This window comes from Eubalaena glacialis, chromosome 1 (assembly GCF_028564815.1).
Source record: "Eubalaena glacialis isolate mEubGla1 chromosome 1, mEubGla1.1.hap2.+ XY, whole genome shotgun sequence".
In the NCBI taxonomy this organism is placed as follows: Eukaryota; Metazoa; Chordata; class Mammalia; order Artiodactyla; family Balaenidae; genus Eubalaena; species Eubalaena glacialis.
Window position 1 is genome coordinate 63,094,356 of NC_083716.1, and position 23,981 is coordinate 63,118,336.

The window sequence follows — 23,981 nt, forward strand, 5'->3', positions numbered from 1 at the left end:
TGTGATTTCTTTCATTACTTCATGGAAATTTAAGATGGTAAAGATTAAAAGGACTGATCTGTCTGATACTGTTTAAAAGTAGTGTGAGAGGAAAACGGTGAACCAGGTAGATTAGTCCCTCCCAGCCCTGTGACATATGTGACAGCGCAGCTCCTTGGCTGTGTGGCTCGTGTCTCATACAGCTGGTGAGGGGCCAGCCTGGTGTCCCGCAAAATGCCAAGGCCCCTGATGCTGGGGAAGCAAGTGAGGGGGGCCTGGTATGTGGGAATGGGCCGCCTCCTCACACCGATTCTGCTTGCAGCTCTCGCCAGCCCCGTCCTGGGCCTGAGAGAATGTACCAGAGGCTCGGCCGTGTGGTGCCAGAACGTGAAGACGGCGTCTGACTGCGGGGCCGTGCAGCACTGCCTGCAGACCGTCTGGAACAAGCCGGCCGTGGTGAGTGCCTCCGACCGCCGGGCCTCTGTGTCGTCTGTAACTGCTGCCCTTTACGGAGTGCTCTCTCCTGCGTCCTTTTGTTTGTCCTTCCTGGTGAACCTGAGACCTGTTTGTGGGTGGGGGTACCCACGCGGAGGAGTGGAGGGCTGGAGCGGGGAGGCTCCATTCCCCCAAGGCCGCCCAGTGTCCTGGTGGCACAGATAGGGCGAGGTCCTGCCGGTCCTCCACCGTGTGCCCCATGCTGCCCTCCAGATGCAGCTCCCACCTCTCCACCCCACATAAGGGACCGGCAGGTGCAGCTCCCATTCCCAGGACTGGGCACACGGGTGCAGCTCTGTCCTTGGTCACTCACTCAAAGTAGATGCTAAGCTTTTGAAATCCTTTCCCCCTTTTTTGGTATTTTTCTCTTTTAAACAGGCAGATCACTGATTCAGACCCTAGAGCTTGGGAGCTATCTAAAATTTTATTTCCAACTATAGCCAAACTGGAAAAGATGCCACTGATTTTTCGTCTAAACAGTGGTAAACATAGCACATGAATGTGGGGAATACTGTTAAGATGACAAACCTCAAGTGCATACTCCATGCAACCTGAGTCCTCTCGGGAGACCCCCGAGCGCTGCTGGCCGGGCCGGCCGACTACAGGAAGTGCTCTTTGCTTGCTCTGGGATGTGCTTCAGCCTGTGGTGCAAGGCAGGTTTGACTGTGTGGAGCTTGAGGTCTAAAACTTGTCGGTGGCCACTAGTACTCCTTCAGTAAGAGAAGAAGAATTAATTCAATAACACTGCTCTTTTAGGTTCTGAATTCACTGTCTTAAACCACTCTCTGTGGCCAAAATTATTTTCAGATTTGGTTTCTAATTTGCTTCTGATCTTGTTTTTAATACTGCTTCCTCTTTTGAAATTTAATGTATCATGGGGGGAGTTTAGATCTTTCTCTCTTGACAGGACAGTCTTGTGGATACCGGAACCTCTCGGGCATCGTGCACAAATTCACGATATCATAAATTCACGATACTAAAAAAAGGCATATGTAACCTGAGTGGCCCCATGCACTGTATTAGCCTGATTAGGTCCAAAGGTTCAAGGCGGTTTCTCTAAATGCAGCTAAATTCACAGGTGTTCCTTAATCTCACCCAGATGTGTTAGTTCCTTCTTCATGGGTTGAAAATTGGTTGACATAAAGAAAGGAGCGCCCCAAGAGCTTTGAGGACTGGCTAGAATTTCCGTGGTCCTGGGCCATGTAGGGATGCCAGGCTTGTCTAGAAGACTCGTGTCATGTCTCTGAGCTCTGCAGTGGTGACGTGTGGCCTCCACTGGCACACAGCACTGCCCAGGAGGTGGAAGGCAGACAGAGTGCCGGCAGCAGTGCTGGTGGGAATGCGCAGAGGTCTGACTGGGCCTTGTTTCACTGCCCGCACCCTCTTAACTCTGTGATGTTCCATCACATTACCGATTTTCTCTGATTTCTGCTGCCCTGAGTTCCAGCTGATTTTTGAGCCTCAGTTTCTTCACAGAGCTGTGTGAGCATGAATGCGAAGTGTAGCCTGTGCCGTGTGCACTGAGCAAGGCGCTGAGGGGTAGAGGGTACAGGAAAAGGGTTTCTATCCCGTAGAAGCACAGAGTAGTGTGATCAGTCACATCTAAGCCTCCCCCGCGGTGTCCGGTGCTTCTCATCTAGGTTGGGGGACGAGGATGTGCCGGTGTGTCAGAGATGGCCATGGTTAGATGAAACAGGAAAAAGGCCATGGCAGTTTTCAGCTGTGTGCGGTGTGAGTTATGTCCTGCAAATACAGATCTCTCTCCCTCGTGTTCCTGCCTCTTAGAAATCCCTTCCCTGCGACATATGCAAAGACGTCATCACTGCAGCCGGTGACATGTTGAAAGACAACGCTACTGAGGTGAGCCGCCACCAGGGTGTGTGACTGCGTGTGAGCGGTGGCCGTGTGGCCACGTGCATCGGTTCCGTACAGAGCTGTGACTGAGGGCGTCCAGCGAGGAATGGTCTAGGCTCAGGTCGGAAATAACTGTCCTGTGGGCCACAGACTGCTTCTGTCATGTAATGTCCCCCACCCCCATCCTTTAAAAATGTAAGAACCATTCTTAGCCACAGGCTGTACAAAAGCAGGCCGCGGGCCCTAGTTTGCTGACTCCTGGGTCAGGCGTCAAATGCCCGAGGTTGATTGGGATTTTGTATCACATGCTGTTAACCCTTAGGTCCATTTTTGGTGATTTCTGCTCAGAATTCCCTGTGCCAGTGAGACCGCAGGTCAGAGGGTCTTCGTTTTGAATAGTGCTCGCGTCTGCTTTTTGCCTCACTGACCTGGCAGGGCCACGGCTCCACACTAGCCCTCTCCCAGGTCCTCTTCCCCGAGGGCCACTGTTTCTAGCCTTCACGTTTCTCGAGTTGTGGAGGGCCTCTTGCTTTCAGCCCATTTGTGGAGAAGTCCATCCTGGTCCGACCCTTGCCTCTGTCCTCTCTAGCAAGAGATCCTTGTGTACTTGGAGAGGACCTGTGACTGGCTGCCTAAGCCGAACATGTCTGCCTCCTGCAAGGAGATCGTCGACTCCTACCTCCCGGTCATCCTGGACATGATTAAAGGACAAATGGTACGTGATGGAGAATAGATAGACTCTTCCTTCAAGGCACCTCTGGGGCCCAGGGGAGGTTCCAGACCAGATTACAGTGACTAAAATGGAAAGTCCGTTCATAGACTGAGATTTTGTCAACAGATCTTTCATACAGTTTTCGTCCAAAATGGCTTTGGCACAGCAGACCACTCTGCTTGTAATGTTCAAGGGTTGGGGAGGGTATGGGAAATGGGAACTCATAGAATTAGTGAAGGAATGTAAACTGGTATAACAGTTACAGGTGCTGATTTGATAACTCATGTCAGCTACAAGGATGCTTGACTTTCATTCAGTAAGTATCTGTTATGCATAAACCATGTGCCAGAGGTTGGGTTTTCAGCAAGGAACAAGGAACCAGGTTTGTGGAATTTGGAAGTACCCTAAAAACCTCCAGTGGGGCAGGAGTGTCCTGAGATGGGACCAAGGTTTTGGTGAGGAAAGCAGGGGTCACATCACGCAAGACCTTTCAGTCTATGTTTCAGGATTGCCAGTGCGGCGGGGAGGTCTTGGAGGGTTTCACGGGGAGAAGTGAGATGATCCTTTTTCAAAGGGGTTGGTCTGGTCTGGGTCCCACCAATTGGGAGTTGCAAGAGGGGAAGCTGGCAGGACGGTCAGGTGTGAGATCTGGTGGGGACAGTGGAGGCGGACAGCTGCACGTGGTCTTAGTGGATAAACGGACTGGACTTGCTGGTGGAGGGGAGGAGTTAGGCATGTCTTCCAGGTTTGTGGCTGGCACCTCCGGGAGGATGGTGGTGGAACCATTTGTTATAATGGAGCCGTGGGGCCGGCCGAGCAGGTTGGGAGGTTTAGTTTGAGATGCCTGTTAGCTGGGCGTGCACACGTGAGTCAAGCCAGGAGATGAGGAAAGGGAGAATTCGAAGGCACCAGGTGGCCTGTTTCCTTCTGGGGAGAGGATTTCCACTTGTGCCTCTTTCCCCCCAGAGCCATCCCGGGGAGGTGTGCTCCGCTCTCAACCTCTGCGAGTCTCTTCAGAAGCACCTGGCAGAGCTGAATCACCAGAACCAGCTCGAGTCCAATCAGATCCCGGAACTGGATATGGCTGAGGTGGTGGCTCCCTTCATGGCCAACGTCCCCCTCCTCCTCTACCCTCAGGACGGGCCCCACAGCAAGCCCCAGCACGAGGTAAGGCAGTGGGCCTGGCCTCCCAGGGCCCCGTCTTTGGTTGGGTTTGAGCTGCGACACAAAACGGGGCCGGCGTGTGCGTACAGCTCTCAAACTGGGGCTTTATTCCTTTACTTGATTCTGCAGTTCCACAACCCACCCTTCAGATGGTTGTGCCATGGAGGTTCTGAAGAACCGGGATATCTAATAGACGCAAAGATTGTTTCCCCTTCCTGTTAAGTTTTACTATAATCAATGCCCACTTGATTTTAAACCTGTCAGTCCCTTTAGAGCCTGTAAAAACACATTAGGAACAGTTCAGGGACTCAGCCCTGGTGCTGCAGTTACGAGCATGTCGGAATCTGAACACTTAGCTATTTTTAGGAATATGCAGTGTTTACAGACCAACTGCCCCTGTCTCTCTAGGCTAATGGGGACGTTTGCCAGGACTGCATTCAGATGGTGACTGATGTCCAGAATGCTGTGAGGACCAACTCCACCTTTGTCGAGGCCTTGGTGGACCATGCCAAGGAGGAGTGCGACCGCCTGGGGCCTGGCATGGCCGACATGGTGAGCCTCACCTCGTGCATCGCAGGATGTTCTGGGCCAGGGAGCTGGGCTGTGGAGACAGGAGTGGGGGAGCCAAGAAAAGTTCACTTCCTGGGGTACCACTTTAAGTTGCAGCCTCAGGGCTTTGAGGAAGAGATGTTCAAACAATTCCCTGTTCCTGGAAAGCAGCCAGATATGTGGTGGGTACTTAAATACTTGGTTGGTTAATTGAGTTTGGATATGTAACAGAACTCCTGGGACAAAAGAGTGGAAGGAGAAGGAGACCACTTTTGTGAAGACTTTTTTTTTTTTTCTCGCAGTCACCACAACTTTTTTTTTTTTTTATAAATTTATTTATTTATTTTTGGCTGCATTGTGTCTTTGTTGCTGCGCGCGGGCTTTCTCTAGTTGTGGCGAACAAGGGTTACTCTTCATTGCGGCACACGGGCTTCTCATTGCAGTGGCTTCTCTTGTTGTGGAGCACGGGCTCTAGGTGCACGGGCTTCAGTAGTTGTGGCACATGGGCTCAGTAGTTGTGGCACATGGGCTCAGTAGTTGTGGCTCGCGGGCTCTAGAGCACAGGCTCAGTAGTTGTGGTGCATGGGCTTAGTTGCTCTGCAGTATGTGGAATCTTCCCGGACCAGGGCTCGAACCCGTGTCCCCTGCATTGGCAGGCGGATTCTTAACCACTGCGCCACCAGGGAAGTCCATCACCACAACTTTAAGAAACAACAGTAGAACCACTTAGAACCCTGTTCCGGTTCTCAGGCCTGGCTGTTGTCTGTTCGTAATTCTAGGTGTGCTGTCCCCTCTGCCAGCAGGGTGGTTGCCCAGGGGAAGCCACGCGCCTGGCTTGTAAGAGGCTCACCCGGGATGCCTTCCTTACTTTGGTGAATGTTGGTCCTCCAGGCTCAGAAACTCTTCGTTAGCCCCGTGGGGGGTTTATGTCTTGGACCCTGTTCCCATTACCCACATTCATGAGATTGATGTCTAAAACCAAAATGCCATTTAGTACCCGACCACTAATAAACCTCTGCAAGACTGGATGTGGGGAGGCCAGCTGTAAGAAGTCCGTGGGTGTGGGATCTAGAGCAGCCTTTCTGGGTGGGAATGGCTGGCTCTGGGAGCTAAGGGTTCCTTTCTGTTGACTTAACTTTCTTTAAAGCCTGTGAATCTTTTAGCCTCATTGAAGTATCTTGGTATATTTGCTATGTCAGTTGGCTTCCCTAGGTTAACCTCTCTGAGGGCTGTCATATCACCCTCAGTTTTCTCACGTATAGAGACTCCCCAGTCATGACCAGATAGGGTCTGCAGGAAATACCTAGATTTTTATGAAAATCATTATAACTTAACTGGATTATACTGGATTTAAACTTTATAATCCTGTCCAAGAATGTGTGAACGGATTTGAAAAGTAATCTCGGATCGATCAGCAGTGTATCTTGTAGCCACACTCACTCTAAATTGCCACTGAGTAGTTGCCGTGTGACCTCGGGGAAAGTATGGGCCATGAAAGGAGATTGGAGGACCTCATCTCTAAGGGCCTTTGGAAAACATTTTCAAAACACTTTTGCACACATGTTTTCCTTTAAGGTATGGAGTAACCAAATTGCCATTTTTTATCTTATTGAGACTTGCCCAGAGCAGACATTGATGATTCCACTCTTGGAAACTTGCTTGATACTCACCTATTGACACTGTTGGAAAGGGTGGGTTTTTGGTGTGTTGTTGTAGCAATGAGTTTCACTAACAGTCTTTTTCTCTCTCCCCAGTGCAAGAACTATATCAACCAGTATTCGGAAATTGCTATCCAAATGGTGATGCATATGGTAGGTGGCAGGGGAAGCTCCTTGTGAGCATTTTTTTTTTGTCTCAAACTGTGATTTCTAGGATTTTGAAAATTATATGGTTTAGTTTCCCTTTTACCTTTGAGTACTGAATTGGGCCAAAATGAGCCCTCTTTGACCAGCAGACCGTCCACCTGCAACTCAGTACCTCCCCCTTGCCTTCCCCAGGGAGGGGAAAGGCTGAAGCAGGCTGACCCCCGGGACTGCCCTGCTGGCTTCCTGGCGGTTTGTTTGCCGGCGCATATGTGAGCTGGCCATCAGATTTCTAGTATCTGGCTTTCATTCTGGGACCCTTGGGAATAGTCTGCTCTGTAGCTAGGCCAGGCCTGAGGATTGCTCTCTTCCAGCCTGAGTTCTGAGGGGGGAGCATCCGCCTCCCAGAGTTGGTCCTCTGCTCTGCAGCAGTGTTAGCTGTAGCTGCTGCTTGAGCCCGTGACTCCTGCACTTGCTTCTGATGCAGCCAGGTGGCAGGGGCATTCCTTCATTATTAGAGGTAGAAAATATCCAGAAAGCACAGTGAAGCCAGCTAGATCCATGCAGCAAACTGTACAGAGCAGAGAGGTCTGAAGGCATCCTTACATGGGGAAGATGCATTGGCCTCCTGAGATCTAATCTGCAGTGGGTGAGGGGTGAGTTGTCCTTTTTTTCTCTGTCATGCTGACTTCCTAACTATGTTGAGATTGGCCTACAGTCCTTGAGTTTGTTCTCCTTAGGGCCAAATAGATACACATGCACATCCCTGTTTTTTCCCTTAAGATAGGTAACTAAGACTGGAATTGCTGAGTCAAAGGGCAGGGCTTTTAATACACAGGCTTACCTCGAAGATACTGCAGGTTTGGTTTCAGACCACTGCAGTACAGTGAATATCACAATAAAGTGAGTCAAACGAATTTTTTGGCTTCCCAGTCATATAAAAGTTATGTGTATACCACACTGTAGTCTGTTACGTGTGCAGTAGCATTAGGTCTAAAGAAACAATGTACATACCTTAATTAAAAAATACTTTATTGCTAAAAACCATTAACCATCATCTAAGCCTTCAGTGAGTCATAGTAGTAATATCAAAGGTCACCGATCACACAGCTCACCATAACAAATTAGTAATGATAAAAAGTTGAAATATTGTGAGAATTACCAAAATGTGACACAGAAACATGCAGTGAGGAAGTGCTGTTGGAACAATGGAGGCCAATAGACTTGCTTGAAGCAGGGTTGCGACAGACCTTCAATTTGTAAAATCTGTGAAGCTCAATAAAATGAGGTATGCCTGCATTGTCAAACCAGCCTTCCAGGCTGGCATTTGGCCACCTGGGGGCAGATTGCCCTGAGACCTGGGCTGGGGATCCCTGACCCCTCCGGGTGTATTTGATATTCTGACACACGCCCCTGATTTGAGCAGCCCTGTGTCCTGTTCCCGGCTGCTCATCACCAGCCTGAGGTGAGGGCCTTGTAGGCGTGGTGGGCTTGGCTTCTGAGCAAGCAAAGCCCCTCATAACGTGTTTTCTGGGGACCTGCTGCTCAGTGTTTTGCCGTGGCGTGTTAGGGACATGGGGATGGTGCACCAACAGGCTGGGGGCAGCGTGGTCTGACCCTTGAAGGAGAGAGTAGCTTTCAGGGTCCCCATGTGCATGCAATAGTAGGAACAAGGTAGGTTGCTGATAGGTGACTGCAAGGGCATTTCACCTAAACTTCTGGTGACAGACATCCTTATACCTGGTTAACTGCTTGATTATTGTTGTTTTAATTTTTTCTTAACTGTTGTGTCCTTTCCTTTCTCTTATTTTCATCTCCGATTTCCTGTTTTTTTGTTCAACAGCAGGATCAGGTATGTGCTGGGAATTTGCTTGTAGTAGTGGTCTGCTGCTGCTTGTTGTTAATTTTGCTCATCTTTTTTTGTACGGCATCATCAGCTCTGACAGATACAAGGAAAGGTTGTGAAAGGCAGGCTCCCTCTCTGTGTTAATAACTTGGCTGGCAAGGGAGCTTCTGCATCTCTCCTGTGTGATTCAGCACTGGGAGGGGTCAGGGGCCTCACTTCCCCTTCAGGGGGCCCAGCAGATGAAGCCCGCAGAGCCTGGCACTCTGGTCGGAATCAGCGCCTAGCCAGCCACGTGCAGGCCACCAGTGTGGTGGGCAACCATCGGTGGCCTCAGCTTCCTTCAGTGCAGGCCCAGCTTCAGTGGGACACCTTGTTTCTGTCATGATTCAGGACAGCGTTGCATGTCATTGGTCGTGTTTTTCATCGCCCCAGAAATGCTTCTGCTGCATGAGCAAGTCATTTGCAGATAGCGAGCAGGCTGTTCCCCTGTCTGTTGGATCCAGAGAACTGGAAACAGTCTCTTGATTATGGCTTCTGCCCCTCTGGGTGACGGGGTCCTTTGGGTTCTGGAGCCACACGAGACAACTCAAGAGCCAGGCCACTGGTGGCAAAACATGGGGACCGAGCCCCCAGACTAGACTTACCACGCTAGTGCCCTTTCGGGGTTGTACTGAGCACTGCCCTCCTTTGAGTACTGGCATCCAGTTTTAGAATTAAAGATTTTCAAAGGTATTGTGAAGTCTAATAGGAGAGGACCTTGGTTGAAATATTTCAATTTTCACCTAGGCCCCCTCAAGGAGTTAGTACAGCAAAGCTGATCTGAGACAAAGCAGCCACACCTCCTGATCTTTGTCCTTTTTCTAAAAAGCTTGCTGTATCTTCACGCCCTTTCTGATTTTTGCCCGTTCTTAAAGCCTGCCAGAGATAGGATACTTCTAGGATATACTTTTCAGACTTCTCCAGCCTTATTTAATTTTAGAGCCTTCTGCATATTAAAAGATGAACCATAGCCATGAGCTACTCTTTCCCCTTAACAGGGCCCGTTTTAGCAATCCTGTTCCCGCTGCTTTATGGTTTGCCGGTGGGAGCAAATGCCATCAGGCCAGAGCTAGTTGTATTTGTTTACAAAGTATACCAAAGTGTGTATACTTTACTTGCTCTTGGGCATTGTCGTAGTGAAATGGTCAAGATGTTGTCCGAACTATCTAGTTCGTCTGTGGTTTGGTGTCTGGAGGGGAAAGGGGATCAATCTGGAGACCTTGTGACTTGAAAAGATTCATTACATGGGGAGACTGGGTTTTCTTGTGTACTGTGTGTGTGTGCAATTGTGAACGCAGAATGTGGCTTTTTAAAAAGCCAATATTTCCCCTTAATGCATCATTTTAAATGGTCCTGCTACTGAAAGATCTGGTGTGGTTTTATTTCTAACAAACACATTTGGCTTTCTGTTAGTTTATGGGCATCGTAGTTCTTCCTCTAGAAAGAACATATAGCTTATTACTTCCTCCTGAGGGCGAGCCAGCTCAACTGAAAAACAGGTTCTAGAACAGACCAGGTGTCCTTGGAGTTGATTCGATTGCCCTTGAAAGGTGCCAGGAGTTTTGCTTCCCTGGCTGGAGCAGATAGTGGTTCTGTCTGATCACTCTTCAAAGCTTTGCATGGCCTCCTTCCCCATGTGAAACTGGTACATCTGCATTTGCACAAGCCCCTTTAGATTTAATGTGGAATCTTTGCCTGTCTGGGGGGCAGTCAGCTTTGACACTGGGTCTAGGATGTTCCTCCAGCACCCCGACTTTGTGTGTAGAGCGTGGGACAGGGGGTGGTGGGTTTGGGCCTGCCTCTCACTGCTGCTTCTGTGCTCTTTTTAGCAACCCAAGGAGATTTGTGGGCTGGTTGGGTTCTGTGACGAGGTGAAGGAGATGCCCATGAAGACTCTGGTGCCTGCCAAGGTGGTCTCGGAGAATGTCATCCCTGCCCTGGAGCTGGTGGAGCCCATAAAGGTACCTGGTGCCATTGGTTTATGATGCCCCGCCACTCCACATTGTCTCACCCTACAAGGCACACACTCTTTTGGTTCCCTGCTTGGCTTTTAAAGGTATTTGAGTTTGAGACCATTAGTTTACAGTATCCCCTAAATTGATGCAGCACCCCTACCCTCGTACATTTATTTCCTTGGTTATAAACCCTAGTGCTCATGGGATCAAGTCTACGTTTTTAGCACACCGTTCGAAATCATTCTTCAGTGCCCGGCTCCAACCGAACCTTTCCGATGTGCTTTCTGTGGCCTCGCCAACCTCCTTCCCCATGCTGTAGCCGTGGTACAAACTTGATGTTCCCAGAACAGGCGCCCAGCCATGTGATGTCTTATCACGTGGCACTTGTGTGCACTTCTTGTTCCAGAACTTCCCATGTCAGTGTCACTTGGCCTTTAGCTGTCGCGTCTCCTCCTGTTGTCTTCTCGGCACGTGTACCGTGTGGCCCACACAAGGGTTGTGTCTGGCAGAGTCAGGGAAGCACTGCTGCTGCCCTTTTGTCCAGTCGAGACGCTCAGAGGCTCTGGCCCATCTTGCTGACTGAATTAGTGGCTGGAGAAGATGGAGAGTTATAGCTTGTACTCTAGCCACATGTGATACTTAAATTAAAAAAAAAAAAACATTCAGTTCCTTGGTTACACTAGCCACATTTCAGGTGCTTAGTAGTAGACTCATGTGGCTAGCGGCTGCTGTATTGCATGGCACGGCCAGAGAATGTTGCCACTATCACAGAAAATTATGTTCAACAGTACTGTTTTATCAAAGGTAGGCTCTGGAAAAGCAATCTCAGGCACTGAGACTTGAAACGCAAGAGCAGACCTGAAACATGTTGAAAACGCTGTCTTCTAGACAGTAGACTAACAGTGAATCCTCTCTGTTCCTGCTCCCCCTGTTCACCTCCCCAAAATGAGTGCTGAATGATGAGGTGATTGTAACCGAACGGACATTGAATGACAGCTCTTTGGGGTTGGGGGACAGTTTCACTGCTTCTGTTCCTGGTTTTGGAACCAGGATCGGGGAAAGGGACGGGTTTCCCACCGTACAGGAGCAGCAGGGCCTGGGGCTCGGCACTGGGAGGAAGCCACACCCCATTCTGAACGCAGCAGGAAGTGGCCTTTGTGTGACGCTAGCCCGTCCTGGCCTCTGCCCCACTCCTGTAGAGGAGCAGGACCCAGGAGTGAGGCGAGGCCCTCAGTGCTAGCATTCTTCTGCCCCTTCAGCAGAAGGATCCGGTCCCGGCGAAGGCTGATATTTACTGTGAGGTGTGCGAGTACGTGGTGAAGGAGGTGGTCAAGCTGATTGACAACAACAGGACCGAGGTACGTGGATTTCGGGAAATGCTGCCATCGCAGAGGGAAGCGCTCCTGGCCCTGGAGCCAGAATGGCCTGGTGGGAGGACCCAGCCCGAGAGCTGGGTTTGGCCCTTGTGGGTATGAGACACCAGCCTGGGAGTCGGAACCACCACTTCCCAGCAGCGGATCCCTCTGGGCTGGGGCCGGAGGCAGCCTCTTTGCCCTGCTCTGTAGGTCTAGCCTTTGGGGGAGAAAACGGCACCTTGCTGTTGGTTGGCTCCCTGGTCACATCAGCATTTTCAGAGTCTCTCCCACCCCATGCAGCCTCCCATCTTCTCACATGATCCTCTCTTCTTGTGTCTCAGGAAGAAATAATTCATGCTTTGGACAGCGTGTGCTCGAAGCTGCCCACGTCCTTATCCGAGGAGTGCCAGGAGGTGGTGGACACGTACGGCAGCGCCATCCTGTCGATCCTCCTGCAGGAGGCGAGCCCTGAGCTGGTGTGCAGCATGCTCCATCTCTGCTCCAGCCGGGGGCTGCCTGCACTGACCGGTGAGCCCAGTGCGCGGGAGGCTGGCCGGCCCCTCTTGGGTTAGGGAGGGCCTTGCCAGCACTGAGCCTGTGCTCTCTTGCGTAGCACACGTGATGCCGCGGAAGGACGGTGGCTTCTGTGAGGTGTGCAAGAAGCTGGTGGCCTATTTGGACCACAGCCTGGAGAAAAACAGCACAAAGGAGGAGATCCTTGCTGCCTTCGAGAAAGGCTGCAGCTTGTTGCCTGACCCGTACCAGAAGCAGGTACGCTGTGGGCTGCTTTCGGCCAGAATGTCAGAACCTGCTTGGGACATGCAGGAGCTGGGTAGCTCATTGAGTGTACTGCTGGTTGAAGTTTTGAGGGAGAAGCAGCCATTTCTGCCTCTGGCATGGAGTCCACTCACATTTTCTTAAAGGTGCTCTGTTGGCTCAAGTGGAGCCACTAGGGGGAAAAGAACATGAGCAGGTGTGGGTAGGTGTGTCACCTGGGCAGGCAGGGAGGCCCTGGGCCCACTGGGCTGGGAAGGCCAGGAATTCTGGTAGAAGAGCATGGCCAGCGCCCTGCACTCTGCTTGGGCCCACCTAGACCCACATTGCTGTTTCCCTAACAGTGTGATCAGTTTGTGACGGAGTACGAGCCCGTGCTGATAGAAATCCTGGTGGACATGATGGACCCTTTCTTTGTGTGCCTGGTAAGTGGCGTTGGGCCGGTATGGGTTCCTGAGTGGTGTGACCTGGGAGGGAGGTGCTGCATGGACCCTGGAAGGCTTCCTCTGAGATTCGGGGCCAGGGTCAGAGTCTGGGGTGGTGTGTGGGAGAGCCAGGCGTCCAGGCCCCACCACTTTACTCAGCAACCCTGCCTTTTCTGGAAAGTGCTTATTAGAGCTCTGATTCTAGCTGCTTCTAGAAGCTGATAATCATCTCAGTTTGGAAAAGGATTAGCTGAAAAGAAGATCTAATTCTTCCCCCTTCTTTTGACCTTATAGAAAATTGGAGCCTGTCCCTCAGCCCGTAAGCCTCTCTTGGGAACTGAGAAGTGTGTCTGGGGCCCGAGCTACTGGTGCCAGAACATGGAGTCGGCAGCCCTGTGCAACGTGAGTAGTTCAGTAACTGCTGCCCAGGCGCCCCCGCCAGGAAGGCAGCTCGAGGGAGAAGCTGCTCCAACAGGCTCCTGGGCAGTCAGCTGTACCCTGTCTTTGGGGAGGACTGAGGCCCAGAGGGGCAGTTAGGCTTACTTATGGCCACCAGCAAAAGCCGGGCTCACTGCATTCTTGTCTTTGAGGAGGGAGCAGTGGCAGTGGATGTTCTTCAGTGTTCTTTGCTTCCACTTTTTCTTGCTTTTGCCTTCAGTCCCCTGGTGACAGGGTCAGATTTGCATGAGGTCACCTGAGGGATTGCACAGAGCCCATCGGATTCTTGCACAAGGCCTCATGCCTCTTGGGTCACTCTTGCCCTGGCTGGCGCCTGGCCTGAATCTTCACCCAGGGCCCAGCGGAGCTCTTCTTGAACGGCCTGGGAGTTGGCTCCTGGCTGGGCAGCTACTACTGGGTGACCCATGCTGCGTTCCTGGGTGGGGATGTTTCGGCTCAGCCTCTGTTACTTAATGTTCCTTTTTGTGCAACTTCTGCTTCCTCGTGGGGGTTCTTCATGACCAGTAAGCCGGCGTCAGGGCTGCTGCAGGGAGGATGGTGAGGCCCACCCTGCCGAGCCCCTTGCCCCAGCACCCTCACCCTGTAGCACGGTCAGTGGTGGAGTGCATTTCTGTCGCTCTCCTGGGTACCCGGGCCCATTTCTGAGCTGGCCTGAGCTGGTGTATACCTCTGACTCTTGGGTGAGGAGTTCTGCCTTGGGGGCCTCGATGCAGGGGCTCGGGTGTGTAACCAGAGGAAGGGGGTCCTGGGTCCTACCTGCAGGGGTGCTGTTCATCCACTGCTCTGGACTCTTGCCTTATGAGTCCCCGAAACTCAGCCACCTACTATCCCCGAGTTTAAATGAGATGCTGACCCGGGTCTTTAGCATCTGGTGCCATCCCGGCTGATCTGGGACAGGATAGCGGGTCCCATTTTTGGGTGCTGGCTGATGCGCTAATGGGCCAGGGATAGGGTTTGTCACCTGCAGACTAAACTGTTTCCTCTCTCCTGTCAGGCTGTCGAGCATTGCAAGCGTCACGTGTGGAACTAGAAGGCACGGTCCGTCTTAGAGAAACTGCAGCATCTTTTCCTGCTTGTGTGTCTGGGGGAACGAACACACAGATCTGTTGGCTTTGTTGTTATAAAAATAATAGGACCCCTCTCCCTCAGTCCCTTTCTTCTCGCCCTCATCTTAGCATTGCTGTCAGCATGCCGCTGGCGTAGCTGCTTCAGTGTCCCTTTCCTCTCTGCTAGATGGATGCCGACATACTGTACACTGGAGGTCTTTTGAGTCTGTCCCTGCGTGGTGGTTACCCGGAGGAGGAGAGGGGGCTTGGGCTGTGGGCATGAGCCAGAGCCTCTTGACTGAGGTTGTCCGTCCTCCTGGATAGGCCTTGGGTGCTGCGGCCTCTGGAGGCCTGCTCTAAGGAGGGACCTTCCCTCTTCGTGGGCCTGCTGACTGCCAGACAGACAAAGGCAGTTTTATATGAAAGATGAGAGGCTCAGAATAATTATTAGGCTTTTTAAACAAACAAACAATGTGGTTCTCACTGTAATAGAGCTGCTCAAGAGACCTGGTGGGGCCGGGCTCGCTACCCTTGGGTCAGCCTTTGATTCGGGTTTCCTGTCTTTCCTTCCTGGTTGATGTCCTGTTTGTTTGTTTGGAGTTTTGTGGTTTGGGGTGGGAGGGGGAAAAAAATCTGCCTGAATGTAACCTGCTAGCTCTTTGTGGAGGTCCTGGGGGCCTGCTTTTGTGCGTGTGGACAGTGGTGACTGCATCATGCCTGCTCTTGTGTCCACCCTGCTGCCCAGCGCCCCCGTTGCTCTGGGCAGTACAGCCCCCTCCCCTCTGACCCCCTCCTTGTAGATGGTCTTTTTGACCTGCAAATAAATGCGGATGACACGCTCCTAAGCCTCTGGCTTCCAGGTAGAGGGGCTGCTGGCCTGGGGCCTCAGCTGTCGCCCTGCCTTCTCTCCCGTTTGGCTGCATCTTCTCCTCCACTTCCAGTTGCCAGGAGACAGACAGCAAGATGTGCAGTTGCTATTAAATGAACTTACCGATTTTTTTGTTTGTTTTGCACTAAAATTTCTGTGATTTAACAATAAAGTCTGTCAACCAGAGGCCGAGTGTTTCTGTGACACCTCAGTCAGAAGAGTTTGGCTGCTGATGAGCTCCGAGGCCGTGAACCTGTAAGTGCCCAGCAGTCCTATGGCCCCGTTTGGCCAGAGAAGGAAAATGCCATCTGGTCCTCCCTGACAGACCTGGGGCCAGCAGTGGGCAAGTGGTCAGGGGAGTGCCCCCAAAGGTGGGTCCAGAGCTGCCCTGTACTCCCCCAACCCCCCGGCCCAGCCCCACGGGTAGTTTACCAGAGTGAACTGCCGGTTCCTTGTGACTTGCTTTTTTTTTTTTTTAAATTCAGACCATTCCAGAAACGTTCAGTGCGTATCAGTTGAACAAAACCAAGGGGAGAATATGGAGGGAATAACTTAATTTAAAAAAGGAATACACACGAACACTCTATATTCAAAACCCAAGGGAACATCAGTCGTTTTATGAGCCCGGCACGTTTGGAAAGCCAGTGAAATGGAGAGAATGCTGTTGGCTGACATTGACCATGTCTGTGTGGGGAAGCAGGGATTACTCACTGCCCCCACCTGGATGTCCGGCCAGGGATGTGGCAGAAATGCACTGGGACTTGAACTGGAGTCAGAGAGTCAAGGCCAGGCAGGGTATGCCTGCTCTGGGCTCCCTCCCCGGTGCTGGACTCCTGTGCCCTGAGGCGGGGTGGGAGGGGAAGAGGGCCGGCTTGGCCTCTTTGAGCTCAGCCTGGGCTGAGATGATCCTCAGACTCCTGGGCTCTCGGTGACCCTCCTTACCTCGTTCTTAGATACCATTTGTTTGGTTTTCTTAAAAAAATAACAGATTTTATGAAGGTAGAGATCAGATGCCGAATGAGCGTCTGGCAAAAGCGGAATCTGAGCAGCTGACGTGGGCCCTGCTGCTAGGCCAACCCAAGGCTGCGCGCCCAGAGCGGCCTGGCGAGGGCCCCTCCCCCCGCCCGGAGGTCCTGCCCCTGCTCTTGCCCCGGGAGGGGTGGGGTTGGGCTGCTCATACCCGTCGGGCTCCCCCCATCTAGTCATAGCTCTGTGATCTCCAGGGGGCTCTCCATGATCACGTCGCGAAGCGTGGATTTGGCGGACTCGGTGCGGGCGTTGCGCTCGAAGGCGCTGGCCTCAGCGGTGGTCAGCGTCTCCAGTGAGCGGCCCAGGCCCTTCTGGTCATCTTCGGGCAGGCTGTTGAGGTCGGTGGCCAGCAGTGTGCCCGTGCTGCCATGCATCACGTGGATCCCGTCTGGCCCTTTGAGCTCCGTAGGCGGCTGGTGGCAGAAGTGCAGGCTGCCCTGGCCGGGGCTGCACTCCCCTGGCTCCTCTTCCAGCTCAGTCTGGATCAGCTGCAAGAGGCCGGGACCCCCACGTGTTCAGGGCAGGGCCAGGCCCTGAGCAGGTGGATGGCCCCGAGTCCCACCTGCTGTGGGCCTGTTGCCTCCCTGCTGCACACGAGGAACCCTGAGCTCGTGCTCAGCAGGCCTGTGCGGCCTGTGAGTGTTTCTCAAACTGGGTACAAAGGGGAGCCATGGATACTTCTGGTGCTACAGATGCGTTCTCCGGAGCACAGGCTTCCTATGAGAATCTTTCATATCTCCTGTATTCACTTTGATCTATAAAGACCCTGTGACTGCAGTTGTGGAATCTGGATTTGTTACCATGTTGGCCTTAAGCAGGATCAACTCCTAACTGTGGCCAGCTGGAAAGTGTCCACAGTTGAAGCTGGAGGAGATTAGTAAGGTAGAGCAGAGACTCACAAATGGCGCTTTTGTCCTGTGTGGAGCTGTTCAGCTGGCTAAATCTGGGTTTTTAGATGAAGTCTGACTTTCTAAAGTGTTGACATATCACTGCAGGCAAATAAATATGTATATCTATTTGACCCTACAGCCAATTTCTTAAAATGACATCACTTCTCAAAGGTATCTTCTTGGGGCTCGTCAAATCTAAGAAACACTGCCTCAACACCCACCCACCCCTGGGGAAGCCCGCTGTGGAGGCCAGATAGCAGAAGCAGAGCCCGCTGTCTGACTCTCTGAACCCCCGCCCAGTGCAGTCTTGGGCCCTAGCTGCTGATCTCGAGACTCCGAGGAGGATGAACAAGAGAGAGACAGCACCCCCAGGGCTGGGGCACAGCACACAGCTCCCGGCCCACCCGCTACCTCGGAGATGGAGGAGTGGCAGGAGGAGGCTTTTTGCACCATCCGCTGTGCAAAGAGCTTTTTGAGCCGCAGGTAATCCTCCAGGACCACCTTCAGCAGCGAGCCCTGGGGGAGGGAAAGGATTAACCCCCAACCAAGGCCCTCCCCTGCCTGCCCTGCCCATCACTCACTCCCATAACTCGGGTGGGGGTGATGGAAGGCACTCGGGGAGTGTAGGATGTACAGGCATATCTGATCCTAGGGTAGAGGACTGAGAGCAGAGCCTGGTGACAGCGGCCAGCCAGAACCCACGTGGGCTTGTATCTCAGAGTCCCGGCCTCCAGGACACTGCAGGCTGAAGCAGCTCCTTATCAGCCAGGGGCCCTGGCCCCTCTCTGCCTTGGTGTTCTTGCCCCCGTGGAGGGCAGGTCTAGCTGAGTCCCTAGAGGTGGAGAAAGCTGTTTCCCAGGATCCTCCCCACTCCCTGCATCCTCTGGAGTAAGTCCGAGCTCAGCCAGGGGTCTGGGTGCAGGAGCTGCAAGGAGGGCTCACCTTGATGGGCCCCTCCCGAATGATCTGGCCCAGCTTGGCAATGTTGTCATACTCCTGGATGGCCGCCCGCAGGTACCGGTCATCATCAGGCTTGACTGCTGCTGGTTCACGCCCAAAAGTTCCCTGGGGAGAGGGGGCGCGTTAGCTGGAGCTGAGGTAGACCGCGCGCGCGCGTGCAGGGCAGTGGACCGGTTCCCCCCAGCCACCCAGCTCCTTGGCCAGTGATGGCAAAGACCGTACGCTACCTCCACCCTGTCCCTCTTGACTGTCCACACCCCATCCCTGCCCCGGCCCAGGCCTGGGCTCACATGGGTGCGGGTAGGGCTGCTCCACAGGTCGGCGATCTCACTCAGGTTCTCTGGCAGGTCATCCTCGTGCTCTGCCTGGGCGGCCAGCTCCAGGTTCCGGCAGAAAGGATCCAGCCACACGGGGTTGGCCCTGCAGGTGGGGTGTGGGGTTGATGGGAGGGTGAGGAAGGCAGGCTCAAGTGGACAGATGCCCTTGAAGCCTCGCCCCTAACCCACCCCCCCCATTTCCTGGGCCGTAGTTGTGCTTTTCACAGGACTGGGGCTTCAGGGCCTTGAGAAGCAGGGCCCTTGCCTGTGGTACCCGTGGGTGCGCCCTCCCGCCTCAGGATCCTGCTAGAACCAGGACAATGTGTCCATCTGGATCAGCTTTGGTGGAGAGGCCTCGCCCTGTATCCGATGCCCAAAGCCTACGCCCCCTGGAACTTGGGACCCAGTCAGGGTGGGGAGCCCAACTCGGTGGAGAGAGAGGGGTACCCGGCCCAGCAGGGGGCGCCCACACCCCAGGTTTCAGCCAGTCCATGATGCCCTCAGTGCTTGAGAGGCAGCGGGGACTTCTCCACCGCAGCTGGGTCCTGGGTGGGTCTCCCCAAAGTGCACCCGGCAGGGTTCAGGGATACCACTTCTCACTCACCCGTCAAAGGAATACTTGTTAGTGTTGGGCATGTCCATGATGTCAACGAAGCCGCGATTCCCTGCAGGAGAAGGGTTGGGGCGTGGGGGGAGGGTAGACCCTGCTGGGGCTGGGGAGCTGGGCCTGAGCCAGCCCTATGGGGCCTGGGCTGTCACCCTAGGCCCTCAGGGGCCCCTCGTGCCCTCCCACCTCCCCACCCATCACAGCCCTCTGACCTGCCGAGCCAGCCACGATGGCTTTGAGCTTCCTCTTGTGTCTGGAAAGAAGCAGAGGGGCCGGTGAAGGAGGCTGCGGCTGGGCTGGCGTCTCAGGGCCTGATGGCCCTGCCTGCCTCCGTGACTGTCCAGCAGCGGGGCTGGTCAGCCTATCTCAAAAGGCAGGGCACGTAGGGGTCACTCACACGGTCCTGTAGTACCAGTTCATGAGGATGAAGAGCATGGCAGCCAGGAAGAGGAGAATGGCCAGGACGATGATCGCCATCTAGGGCAGCAGGGCCAGGGATGAGTGGCTGAGAGCACCCAGAGCAACAAGGGGACAGTGGGGGTGGTGTCACCAGGGGTACCTGCAGGGCGGACATGTCATCGGGCAGCCGGACAGAGATGGCGGGCTGCACGTCTAGGACGTTGTAGTTCCGGAATAGATTCCTCAGCTGCTCCTTGTTTTCATCGATCATCTGGATCACCCTGGGCGAGGGGCAGGGGCCTCAGCTCCCATCCTCCGCCGTTCCGCGAGAGCCCGTCCCACTCAGGCCAGCCTGCCCCCACATTCACCCCCGACCAAGTCTTGCAAGATTAAGGCCCGCCCAGCTCGGATAGCTTTGTATCTTACAGGGTTCACCATCCCTTCACACAGGCTCCTGTCTGATGCTCACAATTGCTGTAATACTCCCATTTCACACATGGGGAGAGTAAGGCTCAGGGGGGTGGAGCTCTGCTCATACACCCAGACCGTGTTCTTTCTACCCGCCCTGCCCACGTCTGGGGTAGAGCCCCCATACAGCAGGCCTGATGGCGTTATCCGTGCCTCCTTAGTGGGTCGCCTCTCCGACTTCCAGGGCAGGGAGGCAGACCGAAAGACAGGCTGAGCACAGACGCCCACCCACCGGTCCACATCCAGGATACGGTTGGTTTCGCGGTTCACCACGTGGATAAGCAGCTCTGTCTGTGCGAAGTTCACCCGACCCTTCTTGTCCACGTGGAACTAGGCGAGAAGGGGCATCATGGGGTGTGCGGCAGGAGCAAGGGATGGCATGGGTGCCTCTTCTAGCAGCCTCTCCTGCCCTCCTGCCCTACCCTGCCAGTAAACCCATCACTACTGAATGCTCACCAGGGACCAAGCTCGATGCCAGTCACTGAACCAGGCACTACCATTAGCTCCCATTTTACAGATGAGGAAACTGAGACCCAGAGACCTGGAAGGACTTTCCCAAGGCCACGCATCTAGGAAATGACTGATCCCTTTCATACCCCTGACCTCTCTGCAATGCCCTGTCCCTGCGGCCTGGTCCTCCTCCTCCCTCCACTGCCCCTAGACCCAGGGTGGGTTCCATGGGGTACCTGCACGTCATCAGTGTTGACGATGGCACCGGTGATGTTGGAGAGCAGGCGGATGAACTCCTCCTCGAAGCCACGCACGCGGTCGGGGATCTCATTAATGACGATCTTGACCCGCTGGTCATCCCTCAGGATGTAGATGCCAATGATGGCTGTGTCATTGTGACCTGCCAGGTCCCGGGCCACAATGTCCACTACAAAGTAGCCAGGGCTGTAGGCCATGAAGAGATCAAAGGTGCGCAGGATGCCATCCACACTCCCTGTAGGGAAAGCCCAGGGGTGGTGAACTTTTTCTGGAGAATTCTAAGTTTTTATTTAAACATGCTGCATATTAAAACACAACTTGGACAAGTTTGGGACTCTGCTGTCCCATGCTGGGATGCTATAGAACACTTCTGAGTTCCCTCAGTATCATCTCTCTGTCTCTTACACATACACATGTGCTTCGTAATTCCACAACCATAGCTGAGAGATGACCAGCAGTGGTACAGCATAGTCTTCTCTTAAAAGACAGTAGACCTGGGTTCAAAATCTGCCACTTTCTAGCTTTGTGACCTTTAGCAAGCCTCTCTATGCTTATTAAGATAAGAGCAGTGGGAACTCAGAGGACAAAGGGATGGTGTCTGGTTGTGTGACTGGAGGTGGCAACACATGAACTAGACTTCAAAGGGTGGCTAGCGGGAGCATATCTGAAGGCAGAGTTGAAGGTCAGGGTGGTATTCCAGGAGGTGAAGGCCGGGGGAGGATGGTGTGGAGCAGGCTGAAGGGATGGGGAGCAGTTCAGCCTGGGTGGGCGCAGTGCCCTTAAGGGTAGTAAGGGGCTGTGAAACCAGAAAGAGGGATTAGGAAGAAGACCTGGTGAGCCTTGAAAGCCAGGCCAAGGAGGCTGGATTGATTGCTGTGGGCAGAGAAGAGCAGGGAAGGGGCTGGAGCTGGAGGTATGGTAATGTGACACCCACTGGGACACGTTCTAGAACCTAACAAAGAGACGCTCAGCTATCCACACAGGCAAATTCACAAGCAAACATGCATACAAGTGTGCTTTGTACACTTGGGGAGAATCCTGGCTCCCCAGTGCCTACCTAGCACAATGCCTGATGCAGGCGAGGGTGAGGTGCATAAATGGAAAAATAGGTGGATATATGGAAAGGAGAATGGGAGGATGGATGGATGGATGGATGGACAAATGGGTAGATGGGTGGGCAGATGGATGAATGAGAGGATGGATGGATGGGTGGACAGATAGATGAATGGGTGGGTGGATTGATGGATTGTTCAGTGGGTGGGTGGGTGGATGGATGGATGAGGAGACGGGAAGAAGAAAGAAGAGAAGAAAGTGGTTGGGTAGATGTAGAGATGGATAGGTGGATTAGAGAATAGATCAAAAGATAGGTGGATGAATGAAAGGATTAACAGATAATGGCTGGCTGGCTGAAGGATGGATGGATGGATGGGTGGGTGGGTGAATGGAAGGACTGACACGGCTGGTTGGCTGGCCGGCCACCTATACCCTGGGGTAACCCTACAGACCATATCTCCTCCAGACGATAGTCCATGAAGTGGCTGGAGCCCCTACCCATCGTGAAGACATGGCCCACATCCTCAGAGTCATTGGCAAGGGCCCGGAAGTAGTGGATGGCCAGGATGCTGTAGAAGACGAGGCTGTTGTTGCCAATATCTGCATCCAGGGCCAGCACCTGGATCAACTCTGAGCCCACTTTAGCGTCGGTGGCCACTCCTGCAGGAATGGGCAGGCGGGCGTAAGCGGCAGAGCAGAGGCCATCCCACACCCCAGGCCCAGGCTCTGGTCCCTGCACCTGCAGTGTACTCGGCCTTGGTGAAGCGTGGTGGCTGGTCGTTGATGTCCTCCAGCATGACACGCACTTCCTGCAGGGTGAGGTCAGTGACCAGGTCCAGGGCTGGGGAGCGCCCACGGGGAGGTGTCCAGCTGCGATTGCTCGAGGCCTTGACGATGAAGGAGAAGACAGCTTCGCGCTCCCGGTCCAGGTCCCGCAGCACCAGCAGACGCCCGTCGGGCTGCAGCTGGAAGTTCTTCTCTTCGTCACCGGCTGAGGGGGGGACCATGGCACAGCGTGAGGGGCAGGGCGGGGGCATATTTGGGTCATCTCCAGCCCCAGGGTAGGTAGGCACTAGCCCCATCAGGCCTCACCTGCGATGAAGTAGTACACGATGGCGTTGGGGCCCTCGTCTGCGTCCACAGCGCCTGTCACGTTGCCCACGAGGGTGCCAGGTGGTGAGTGCTCGGGCACTGTCATCAACTGGTACTGGGGGCTGCCTTTCTGCAGGGGGAGAGGGAGGTCATGGGAGGCCAAGGGAAGGCCTGAGCTTCTGGCTCCTGCCAGAGGGCCCTAGGCAGTGTTTTTGTGGGTGCTGAGGGAGTTTTTTGCCCAGGCCTTGTGGGGTGAGAGAAATTGCTGTAACCTCAAGGGAGCAAGGGCTGGGCCGGAGACACTCCAGCTCTGCCCTCAGGGAGTGTCACCCGTGACATCCGCCATGAGGGCAGGGCTGGGCTTGGCACATTCTCTGAAGTCTCCCAGCACTTAGATGGATGTTTGAATGAGGAGGGCATGAGCTTGAGTGCGCTCTCTCTCTCTCTGTCTCTCTCTCTCTCTCACACACACACACACACACACACACGCACGCACACAGTCTCCAGGGAACATTACATCCTAGGTGCACACAAGAAGAAAAAACCACCAAGTTAGAGAGTCTGAGTCCACATGAAGAGGTTCAGCCCCAGCTCACTAAAGCAGAACTGATTATCAGGCTTCTTGTGTGAGCGCGTATACAAACATGGGAACGTCAGCTCCACGAGTCAGGCATTTTTGTCTGCTTTTTTGACTGCTGGATAGTGCCTTGACATAGTAGCTGCTCAATAAACATTTGTTCTGTGAAGTGCTGTGTAGTTTCCATGTGTAACCACGTGTGTCTACGGCACAGGAAAGTGTGTGCACGTGTGCCTGCAGGCAGGTGAGTCCTTGTGTGGGTGTGACCAGTGTGGGGGATGGGTGAGCTCACCGGAGGCCTCACGAAGAGGGGTTCGTTGTCATCGATGTCCTCCAGGGCCACCTGCAGCGGCTGCATAGTCTCATAAGGCACCGGCTGGCCCAAGTCGCTGGCCACCAGGATGAGCTGGGGGGGCGGAGAAGTGCAGTCAGAGGAAGAGACGAAGGGCCCCAGGCAGGCATCCCCAGAGGACAGGTCACTACCCTCGCAGACATTCTAGGTGGGGACATGGTGGTCCTGTGCCCAGAGCAAAGTCTCTTCTTCGGCCCCGCCCCTCAC

At 53.7% G+C, this 23,981-nt stretch overlaps 2 protein-coding genes across 3 annotated transcripts in view; one reads left to right on the forward strand and one right to left on the reverse strand.

Annotated features, from left to right (window-relative positions):
* The window catches only part of PSAP (prosaposin), a 32,174-nt gene extending 16,666 nt beyond the window's left edge, over positions 1-15,508 (forward strand). The window contains exons 2-14 of one of the 2 annotated variants that reach the window (XM_061181194.1): positions 302-435; positions 2,260-2,334; positions 2,918-3,043; positions 4,007-4,207; positions 4,613-4,756; positions 6,508-6,564; positions 10,270-10,401; positions 11,655-11,753; positions 12,092-12,278; positions 12,364-12,521; positions 12,869-12,949; positions 13,244-13,351; positions 14,403-15,508. In XM_061181194.1, the coding sequence (XP_061037177.1) occupies positions 302-435; positions 2,260-2,334; positions 2,918-3,043; positions 4,007-4,207; positions 4,613-4,756; positions 6,508-6,564; positions 10,270-10,401; positions 11,655-11,753; positions 12,092-12,278; positions 12,364-12,521; positions 12,869-12,949; positions 13,244-13,351; positions 14,403-14,438 (1,538 nt within the window). In that variant the 3' untranslated portion in view covers positions 14,439-15,508. The remainder of the gene's footprint in view (positions 1-301; positions 436-2,259; positions 2,335-2,917; positions 3,044-4,006; positions 4,208-4,612; positions 4,757-6,507; positions 6,565-10,269; positions 10,402-11,654; positions 11,754-12,091; positions 12,279-12,363; positions 12,522-12,868; positions 12,950-13,243; positions 13,352-14,402) is intronic. The other variant, XM_061181203.1, reaches the window with a different exon arrangement.
* A 786-nt stretch (positions 15,509-16,294) lies between these two features.
* CDH23 (cadherin related 23) overlaps positions 16,295-23,981 on the reverse strand; it is a 428,638-nt gene continuing 420,951 nt past the window's right edge. Inside the window, exons 57-70 of the mRNA XM_061181180.1 lie at positions 23,715-23,828; positions 22,846-22,975; positions 22,493-22,744; positions 22,252-22,413; positions 20,679-20,935; positions 20,225-20,322; positions 19,685-19,805; positions 19,523-19,602; positions 19,338-19,378; positions 19,123-19,183; positions 18,492-18,621; positions 18,184-18,306; positions 17,653-17,757; positions 16,295-16,839 (exon numbers count right to left, since the gene is read on the reverse strand). Coding sequence (XP_061037163.1) covers positions 16,525-16,839; positions 17,653-17,757; positions 18,184-18,306; positions 18,492-18,621; positions 19,123-19,183; positions 19,338-19,378; positions 19,523-19,602; positions 19,685-19,805; positions 20,225-20,322; positions 20,679-20,935; positions 22,252-22,413; positions 22,493-22,744; positions 22,846-22,975; positions 23,715-23,828 — 1,989 coding nt within the window. The 3' untranslated portion in view covers positions 16,295-16,524. The remainder of the gene's footprint in view (positions 16,840-17,652; positions 17,758-18,183; positions 18,307-18,491; positions 18,622-19,122; positions 19,184-19,337; positions 19,379-19,522; positions 19,603-19,684; positions 19,806-20,224; positions 20,323-20,678; positions 20,936-22,251; positions 22,414-22,492; positions 22,745-22,845; positions 22,976-23,714; positions 23,829-23,981) is intronic.